At 30.6% G+C, this 10,000-nt stretch overlaps 1 protein-coding gene across 1 annotated transcript in view; it reads left to right on the plus strand.

The window, feature by feature from the left end:
- The window catches only part of LOC125042109 (RNA-splicing ligase RtcB homolog), an 18,368-nt gene that overhangs the window by 4,376 nt on the left and 3,992 nt on the right, over window positions 1-10,000 (plus strand). Inside the window, exons 2-9 of the mRNA XM_047637576.1 lie at window positions 885-999; window positions 1,424-1,619; window positions 2,375-2,505; window positions 4,156-4,282; window positions 5,504-5,610; window positions 5,792-5,951; window positions 6,193-6,368; window positions 9,738-9,902. Of these exons, the coding sequence (XP_047493532.1) occupies window positions 904-999; window positions 1,424-1,619; window positions 2,375-2,505; window positions 4,156-4,282; window positions 5,504-5,610; window positions 5,792-5,951; window positions 6,193-6,368; window positions 9,738-9,902 (1,158 nt within the window). The 5' untranslated portion in view covers window positions 885-903. The remainder of the gene's footprint in view (window positions 1-884; window positions 1,000-1,423; window positions 1,620-2,374; window positions 2,506-4,155; window positions 4,283-5,503; window positions 5,611-5,791; window positions 5,952-6,192; window positions 6,369-9,737; window positions 9,903-10,000) is intronic.

A 10,000-nucleotide genomic window follows, 5' to 3' on the forward strand; every position in this document is an offset into this window, starting at 1 on the left:
GTAGAACTGTGTACTAGTGATCTTATGTCTAATTTGTTATTTGTTGTTTTAGTAGCATTGTATTTGAAGTAAAAATGTGTCTATTAGCTTTATTGCCCCAACATATATTTTTCTCAAATTGTATTACATTTTTAAGATTTAAAGATATTTTTTTCATTATGTTTAGTCTGCGTAATAGTTCTACCTTTAAGTTTTGATTTTTCTATTTTAGTTTGGGTGCATCTAATGTTAAGCCTAAAATTTTATGGCTTTCAGTATATTTAAATTCTATATCTGTTCTTATTCTCGGCAATTGATTTGTCTTTTCATTTGAAAAATACATTTATGTGCTTTTTGTAAAGTTTATTTTCAAATTCCAGTTTTTAGCTTATTCTTTAATTTTTTTTCAATGTTATTTTTAATTTATTGGAGGTCTCCAATAAGTTTTTATTACTTGTTACTAGAGCTATGTTATCTGTTTATTTTATTTTTTCTACACCTGATCATTCTAGATTATTTATTATTATATTGAATGTTATTGAACTTGTTGATGAGCCTTGGGGTATGCCTTTTTTTCTCTCTCTCTCTCTCTCTCTCTCTCTCTCTCTCTCTCTCTCTCTCTCTCTCTCTCTCTCTCTCTCTCTCTCTCTCTCTCTCTCTCTCTCTTTCTCTCTCTCTCTCTCTCCTGATGTTTGGTTTCCATTTTTTATTTGGAATGATGTTCTTTCTAGTAAATTGTTTAGGCAATTTAATTTTTTTTTTATATAATTCATCCTTTCTGAAATGTATTTTATCTTCTTTTTTTTCTTCTTCTTCTTTTAACCTTCTCATAGTTATCACAGTCTTTTCTTTACTAAAAGCATGAATGGAAAAAAATATAGTGATTGCAATATTTTCCTTGATAGAGTTACTGCTTGGAGAAAGATGGTCGTTCGACAGTACAATGATGAGCTCAAGTTCCTCGAGCGCATGATGCCGAATTGCTGGCGAATCAAGAAGGGGTTCCAGCCCAACATGAATGTGAGTTTTGTTGTCTCATTGTTGTTGATCATTGATGATTTTGCAATATATATATATATATATATATATTTTTGTTTTTTTTTGATTGATAGTTGGTTCATGTCAGTGATTATGTTATCAATAATTTTTTTTTTTTTATAATCATTAGACTTTATTATTTCTGTTATTGCTAATATTGTTACATCCACATACCATTCCACCCACTCACCCAACCACCCACCCAAGAGAAAAAAGAAATCCGAACCCAGGCTAATATTATTATTATTGATATTTTATTTACTTGCTGTATCCAGTAGCGATGGTTTGAATAAATGATAACTTCTTGAAAAGGTTCTCTCTTTTTCACTACTCTTTATTGTTTTGCATTCTGTACTGGCTGAAATTTGGCATTATTTCCACTATAATCTCTTTGATTTCTTTCAAGGTGGATGGAATATTTTATGTGAACGATCACCTAGAGAAACTCATGTTTGAGGAGCTACGAAATGCCTGTCGTCCTGGCATGGTTGGGGGCTTTTTGCCAGCTATGAAGCAAATTGCAAATGTTGCAGCTTTACCTGGCATTGTCGGGAGGTCGGTAGGACTACCTGATGTCCACTCTGGCTATGGCTTTGCAATTGGTGAGTCTTACAGAATGATTATAGCCATGTTAGGAGAAGAGTAAATGTTTAACATAAAGAATGATTTTTTATTCAAATTTGGGTAATATTAATAATATCAAATGCCTGAAGCTGAGTTAAACATCCGTATTTTTAATATTTGATTATTATATGTACATTCAGTGTAGAGATGAGTACACTCTGAGACCTGTGATAAGTATGTTATATTTTACTTTTCTTGAATAGAGTGTTACTACATTTTGCCAAAAGAACGAGCTTAACCCATTAGATCTAGTTGCTTTACGGCAATCACATATCCCAAAATATGGGGACTAGGCTTAAATAAGTGGCTGCTCTGACAGGCGAAATGCTGTTTTCTCTTTTTATGCACAGAGTTTTAAACGTTTTTGACCCTTTCTAAATGCCAAATGAGTCTAAGCACCCTCATAGAGCTGTGTGCCTTCAGCCACAATGTTCATGGCAAGTTTGTGTCACCCCCAACCCACAACCAGATTTTCCCATTACAGCATATTCACTCACTCGCCCCTTAAGTCAAATATTTTCATGACATGGTGGTCAAGTCATCCAGGTCATAGGATATAATTACTGATGTTAAAGCAATGCAATGAGCACTCTGTTTTATATCCAGTCTTGAAAGGTTAACATTTGGAAAGAAAGTAGAAAATATATTCATCTGTTACTGTACTATGTGTTGGTTGTTGATTAGATGTATTAGTTATAATATTTATATTATGTTAACACTTTTTTTCTCACAGGTAATATGGCAGCTTTTGATATGGATAACCCGAAAGCTGTAGTGTCTCCTGGAGGAGTAGGTTTTGACATAAACTGTGGAGTTCGTCTTCTTCGTACGAACTTGATGGAAAATGACGTTACGCCTATCAAGGTTTGTAACTGAATAGAATATTATTTGAGTGATATTGATATTTTATAAAAAGGTAAAGTCAGAGGGCTCAGAGACCTGATACTCCTTTATGTGCTTTAGATATTAAATTTTCACTAGCTGGATAATTAACCCAATCAGTATGAATGGCAAGAATACATGCCATGCCCATTGTTATATAAGTTTATTTATTGTATTTACATATAGATGGCTCTACAAGTGCTTAGTCACCAAGGAGTCAGTTATTAATTCTACCTATCTCACCTGATTACTCTTTTCCTTGACTCTTGGAAAGGGTGTTTGTCTTAAATGTTACCAAGATTTTCAAAATAATTTAATAATCATGATATCAATAACTATAATAACAGTATTGATATCAGTTGTATTAATAAGAAAAACACATTTTCCCACCAATTCAAGGCATGGGGAAATCAGGATCCGTCACTAGGGCCTACTGATAGACTCCTTGCCGGCTGAGCATATGTGGAACCATCTGTGTGTAATAACATTCACAAAAAACTATAGGGGACAGAGCATAAATCCATGGTGGTTGGGTTAAATTGTAAAATTTCAGTTTGACATGAGCTTGCATATATTTCAAAGTAAATATTACATGATGTTGATAGATTCATGTGTTTTATAAAGAAATAGTTTTCTTGTATTGGCTTGTAAAGATTATAAAGGAAAAAAGTTAATACATAGACTTCAAAATGCTTTTAGAAATAGTTGACATGGTCTAGTTTTTTATTATTAGATAATATCATTCATCATTTGCATCATTCAGGAAACTACTAGTTCCTTACGTTTTTAGCCAAATTGAAGATGTCTTGATTCTAGTACAATTCTAAACTATTTGATTAATCATGCTTTCCATGTCTGGGAGAGATTTATGTATATGGAATCATACAGTATTTGTGAAAAGTTGGTATCATCGACATCAAAAAATTGGAAACAGTAATAGAAAACCTTGGATCCTATTCAAAGTATGAAGGAAATGTATTAGCAAGCATTTGATTTTCTGAGATAACAGACATACATATCCTTGCATTTCATCAGTCACAAAAGTCTATCAGATGTCTAGATGAAAATGACATGCCTATGGCCAATTGCCACTTACTTTAGATGAGACTTGGTTGAATAGGTCATCTTCACCTTGCCTGATCATACTGTTTACCTTTGCTAAATGTATGCCTGAAACAAAATACCAATCTTAACAATGTAGGTAAAATTTTGATGTCTGACATATAAGAAAAGATTGTCTCAGTGTATTGCTGTAGTAAATACCTGTTTTTAGCTTTGTTCATTCAAGTTAGAATAGTATCATTCTATGTGTCTGTCATTTTTTATCTTAAAAGGCAGTCATGAAAAAAAGTTATATTATACTGTAGTAGACTGGAATTGGTTTTCTTTTTTTCATTACACAAGTTTATAACCTTGTTTTACTCTTAGATGTTTAATACAAAGGGTAATTTTTAATATGTTATAGAATACTAAGAAACGTTTTACTAAGATATATAAAGTCATGATGTATAAGAAAAAAAATCCACAAAACGGTTTTCTCTATCCACTGCTCATAGAAAAGTGCTTGTGTCATTAGAATTACCCACACTTTCCCCATTACAATACTGAATGCCATTCTTTTTATGACAACAGGAACAGCTGGCCCAATCGATGTTTGATCACATTCCTGTGGGTGTGGGTTCAAAAGGTATCATCCCCATGACGGCACGAGACTTGGAGGAAGCCCTAGAGATGGGCATGGACTGGTCGCTAAGAGAAGGTATGAGTAGATTGTGTTAACTCTCCATTCTTGTAGGGCAGATTGTTGTTATTATTATTATTATTTTTATTATTATTATTATTGTTATTGTTATTGTTATTGTTATTGTTATTATGAATTCAAGAGTGAGTCAGGCCTGTGTTCTTGTATCAACACTTTTTAACACTTGCATGGACTGGGCAGAACTACTATCCAGTCATTGTGTAGCAACCCTGTGCAGTATCAAGCTCACTGACTTGAGTCTCTGGGACCCCAAGTGGCAGTTCTAAACGCATTTTGTACTGAAGCAAAGCCCTTGGATTTACATGTGTCTCCTGGACCAAGATCCAGGACTTTGCTAGTAGAAACTGCTCAGTTGGTTTGTGTTTGCGGTGAGGATATTGAAGTCACAGAGAGTTTTACATACCTTGGTAGTCAAATCAGGTAGTTGGTAGACATTTGCCTAGCAGCAGGTGTCATGAACTCTTGTGACAAGAATATTTGGAGATTCTAGTACCTGTGCAGAACAAACAAGCTATGTATCTTCAAAGCCCAAGTGCTGCCAATTTCACCCTATGGAAGTGAATCTGAAATGGGATACATTTAGGAGGACCATGTGACCAGCCAAATGTTAACCTCACATTCTGGTATTGTCAAATCAGGCTATTCAGGCTAGTTCCCTTCAGGATGATCCTACTCACCAGGTTGTCTCTGTTTGAGATAACCCTGGTTGGAGGAGGTCTGTAGGACAACCTGGGTAGATTGATAAAGTCTGCTGTGAGGAACTAGAGGTGGGTCGAGGCCCTGCCTGATGACTTTCCTTGAAAACAAAAAGAGTGGATGCAGCTATGCACTCCCATATGCATTAATCCACGTTGATTGATTGATTTAATACACATTTCTGATTTTAGAAATGTTATCATCAGAGTTCTATCTGCTTACCCTTTTACCCTTTTTCTTGGTTTTCAGAAAGATCTTTTTTACATTTTATTGTTGCTTATATTGTTAATATCATTATAATGATGATAAAGTCATTAATGATCATAATAATTATGATATTAATAGATAATTTTTCCCAAAAATTCAATGAATTGGAAAATTAGGTGTTGTCAGGTAGACTTACTATTTGACTCCTTGGTGACAAAGTGCCTGTAGAGCCATCTGTGTGTAGCCAGTACATGTATCTAGTTCCAGTGGGTAATATGTAATTAAAACCTACAACAGGCATGATTTTTTTTCCAGGTTATATATGGGCTGAGGATAAGGAACACTGTGAAGAGTATGGGAGAATGGCACAGGCTGATCCTGCCAAAGTTTCAATGCGAGCTAAGAAAAGGGGGCTGCCACAGGTACGGAGAAGGCATGAGTATTTGTAATTAATTTTAGAATCAATGGATAGTAGTCAGTTTGATAAATATGATACACCTTATAATAATAGGAACAATTGATGTGATGGTAATGAAAATGTAATGATGGGCCCAATAATTAAAAATGATAATAGTCTGATTCTGGTTTCTGTACACACAACAGCTAGGTACCCTGGGTGCTGGCAACCATTATGCAGAGATCCAGGTAGTGGATGAAATATACGACAAGTGGGCAGCCAGCAAGATGGGAATCGAGGAGAAAGGCCAAGTGTGTGTCATGATTCACTCAGGCTCCAGGGGATTTGGCCATCAAGTAGCTACAGGTTGTTTTATATTCTATTTAAAGAATTTGGTATTTTTATGAGCATAGTAGTAAGAAAATAACTGATACTATTTTTTGGATTTCAAGTTATTCAGTATCTAATACTGTATATTTATTTTGTATTCATTGTATGATCTGTAGAATCTAACGTATATGTGTGTTTGCATCAGTTCTACTTTTTTTATTATGTGTGTATTTTGTTTACATACCTACATATGGTTTATGTAACTTTATATTCACAGATGCACTTGTTGCCATGGAAAAGGCCATGAAGAGAGATGGCATTGACACAAATGATCGACAGTTGGCATGTGCCAGGATCAATTCTCCTGAAGGCCAAGACTACCTCAAGTCAATGGCAGCAGCAGCTAATTTTGCCTGGGTTAATCGGTCATCCATGACGTTCCTCAGCCGACAGGTAATTGTTTAACTGCTTTTGTGAATTTGCCTGCATTTGTGGTTGAGTGTGTGATTGGTCAGGAATAATGAAAATACTGGCCAGAGACAGAAAAGAATGTTTGTGTATGTATCCCATTTATCACTCTTTTTGTAATGTCCTGTTGGCTATAATGTGTCTTTATTAGAGCAGAAAGGAAGTATAGTAAGAATCTTGTGCAAGTCTTTTCCTACATATTGTAGTAACTGATGAAAAATTGAAGTCCATTTTTATGTGCAACATTTTAGAAGAAAATTAATATTACAGTAATGTTAAATACTTTTTCTTTGTGTTCATTGATCTCTTTTTGGAAGGGAGAAACATGTAAAAACTGGGGGAAAATTTGGAACTTTTAGAAGAAATTTTAAATTTTTTTAAAAACAAACACAAAACACACCACACACAAAACCCAACCCCAAAACCCCACACACACCCCCAACACCCCACACACCCCACCCCAAAAACACACACCCCACACCCCACTTTTAAAATACATTCTATTTATTTATGCGGGTTTTTAAATTTTTCCCAAAAGGGAAAAAAAAAAAAAAAAAAAAAAAAAAAAAAAAAAAAAAAAAAAAATTTTTTTAATTTTAAAACAAAAAGGGGGAAAAACCCCACCTTTTGATGGTTCCTCTGGAGGGTCCTTTGCACCTTTTTTTCCCAAGGTGGTATTTGTAGCGGGGGTGGTTTTGGTTCCAGGGCCCAAAAATTGAGCCAAAAAACACCAAACAACAAAACCAGTTTTAAAGGAAGGGGGGCGAGTTGATTTTTTGGGGGCCCCTTTTTTAAATACCTTTTAAATATTTTTTTAAAAAGATTTAAGCTTTTGAGAAACAAACACAAAATTTTTTTGTGTTTTTTGTAAAATTTAAAAGGCAATTCGGGTTCTTGTTTAAAGTACAGACTCTCTAATAATATCAAAAGGGTAGATCAGTTTTTATTAAAAAGAAAAAAAATTTATTTATAAAAAAAACGTTTTAAAAAATTAAAAAATATATATTTTTTTAAAATATATTTTATATTTTTATTTTTATTTATATTTTATTTTAAAACATATAAAAAATTTAAAAGGGGGGCCCTTTTTTAAATTCAAAGAAAACCCTTGCGGGGGAAAACCTTTTTGCTCTTCCAGCTATACTTGATTCAGTTCAATTGACTCCTTAAACACAAGTGTTAACCCATAGTTTTTTTTTTATGTATAGTTAAACATATTTAAGTATGCCTTTATCCTTTAAAGAACTTTGGCACTATCTAGTATTTTTTTTTTTTGGTTTTTGTAACTGCTCTTGGCAGACAACATTTTAAAAAAAAGGGGGGAAAAAATTCCCTTTTCACATTTTTACAAAAAAACATTTATTTTAATTTTTTTTAAAATTTAAAAAAAATTTATATTTTTAAATAAATAAAAAATATAGGGATAATTAAATTATAATTAAATATATTTAAAATAAAAAAAATAAAAATTTTTAAAAGGATAAATTTAAATGTAAAGAAAATTTTTAAAAAGAAAAAAAATAAAAATATTCTTTTATAAAAAAATTTTAATTATTTTAAAAATTTATTTTAATTTATTATAAAAATTTTTAAAAATTTATAAATTTTTTATATTTAATTTTTTTAAATTTTTTTAAAATTAAAAAATATATATAATTTTTTAATTTTAAAATATTATAAAAATAAATTTTATAAATTTTAATTGTTTTTAAAATATAAAATTTTTATAATTTTATATGTTTTTATTTAAAAAATTTTTTTGGGGGTATAAATTATTTTTTTTATTTATAAAAAATATTAATAATTTTTATATTTATAAAAAAATTTTTGAAAAATTTATTTTTTTAAAAAAATAATTTTAAATTAAATATATTTTTTAAAATTTTAATATTTTTTTTATAAATATTATTTAATTTAAAATTTTATAAAAATTTTAATATAATTTTTAAAATATATATTTATATTATAAAATTAAATATATTTATATTATATTTTTTTTTATTTTAAATTTATTATTTTAATTTAAAAGGGGAATATAAATTATTTGTTATTTGGGTTATTTATATAATTATTTTTATTTTTTTTTAAATTTAATTTTAAAATATTTTTTTTAAAATTTAAATTTTTTTAAAAATAAATGAAATATATTTTTTTTTTTTATTTTAAATAAATTATAAATTTAAAAAATTTTTCATTTTAAAAATTTTATAATTTATTAAAGGGAATTTTTTATTTTTTTATATATTTAAAAAATTATTAATTTTAAAAATAGGGGTTTTTAAAAGGGAAAAAAAAATAAAATGTAAATTTTATAAAGGAATTATAATTTTTTTTTTTTTTTTTTTTTTTTTTTTTTTTTTTTTTTTTTTTTTTTTTTTTTTTTTATATATTTTTATTTTATTTTAAAATTTTTATTTTATATATCTTTTCTAATCTTTTTTCCCCCGGGTTTTTCCTGATTTTTTTTTCTCTTTTTTTTTTCCCCTTCCCCTTTTTCCCCCCTTTTCCCTTCCCAAATTTTTAAAAAAATTTTCTAGTATTGTTTTTGGTTCAGGGGACAACTAATATAGGGTTAGAAGATTTGGGGGTTTTCCCCCAACTACCTTTTTTGGGTTTAAAGGGGAAAATAAAAAAATTTTGAATTGCTATAGTTCTATTGATGTAGATATGTGAATATGGACATGAACCTGTAAATATTTAGTTATTAGCTTTTTGTGGACATGGTGGGTTTTAAAAGAATTAAAAAGTTTTTATGTTAGGAGAGATGAGGAATTTGTCAGAACAAGAGAATCTTGTGCAGTCTCACATGTTCTGTCTTGTCCCCTTTTTCTGTTTTCAGGGGGGGGAAAAAAATTTTCTTTTGGTGGGACTTTGCTTTTTTTGGGGTTTTGTCATGTTTTGAGCGTAGATATTTTTAATTTTAATTGCTGTAGAGGCATGTTAAAGAAATTCATTGCAGAATCAATTTTTTTTTAAAGGGTGAATTTTTTCAAGTTTTTCCCTTTTTTCAAATTTATCTTCCTTTTGATTATAGAAATTGTGATTTAGGAAATACAAAAATATCATGCCAGAGAGGAAATGCATTAGGCAGCATCAGTGAAAAGTTTAAATGTTTTCTCTAAACTATTATTAACAGTCAGTTTTTTACATTTCATCTGTTCAGTGTTTCATGTTTACTTTCATTTGATAATAGACCAAGCACCAAGCAGTATTTCTCAGGATTATATCCTTAGGTAGTTAACATACTTCCTTAAAGAATACACAAAGTACAGGCTACTGTTGAAATATAATACATGAAGCAGACACTATAGCAATGTTCACAAAAAGATGAGTTATTACTGAAATATCTTTCAGGGTTCTACACGTGCTTTTCCACCACATCACCCACTGATTCCTGTAGACTATCAGTTGACTGGTCAACCTGTCCTCATTGGAGGAACAATGGGCACCTGTTCCTATGTACTCACAGGTACAGAACAGGGCATGATGGAAACGTTTGGGTCAACTTGTCATGGCGCAGTAAGTAAATGCATTGTTTTCTGCTTAGTAAATGATTGCATTTCTAGAAAAAGAATATATAAGCACACAGTCAGACACATGCACATACGCAGTCAGAC

Source organism: Penaeus chinensis, chromosome 31, assembly GCF_019202785.1.
Source record: "Penaeus chinensis breed Huanghai No. 1 chromosome 31, ASM1920278v2, whole genome shotgun sequence".
Taxonomy (NCBI): Eukaryota; Metazoa; Arthropoda; class Malacostraca; order Decapoda; family Penaeidae; genus Penaeus; species Penaeus chinensis.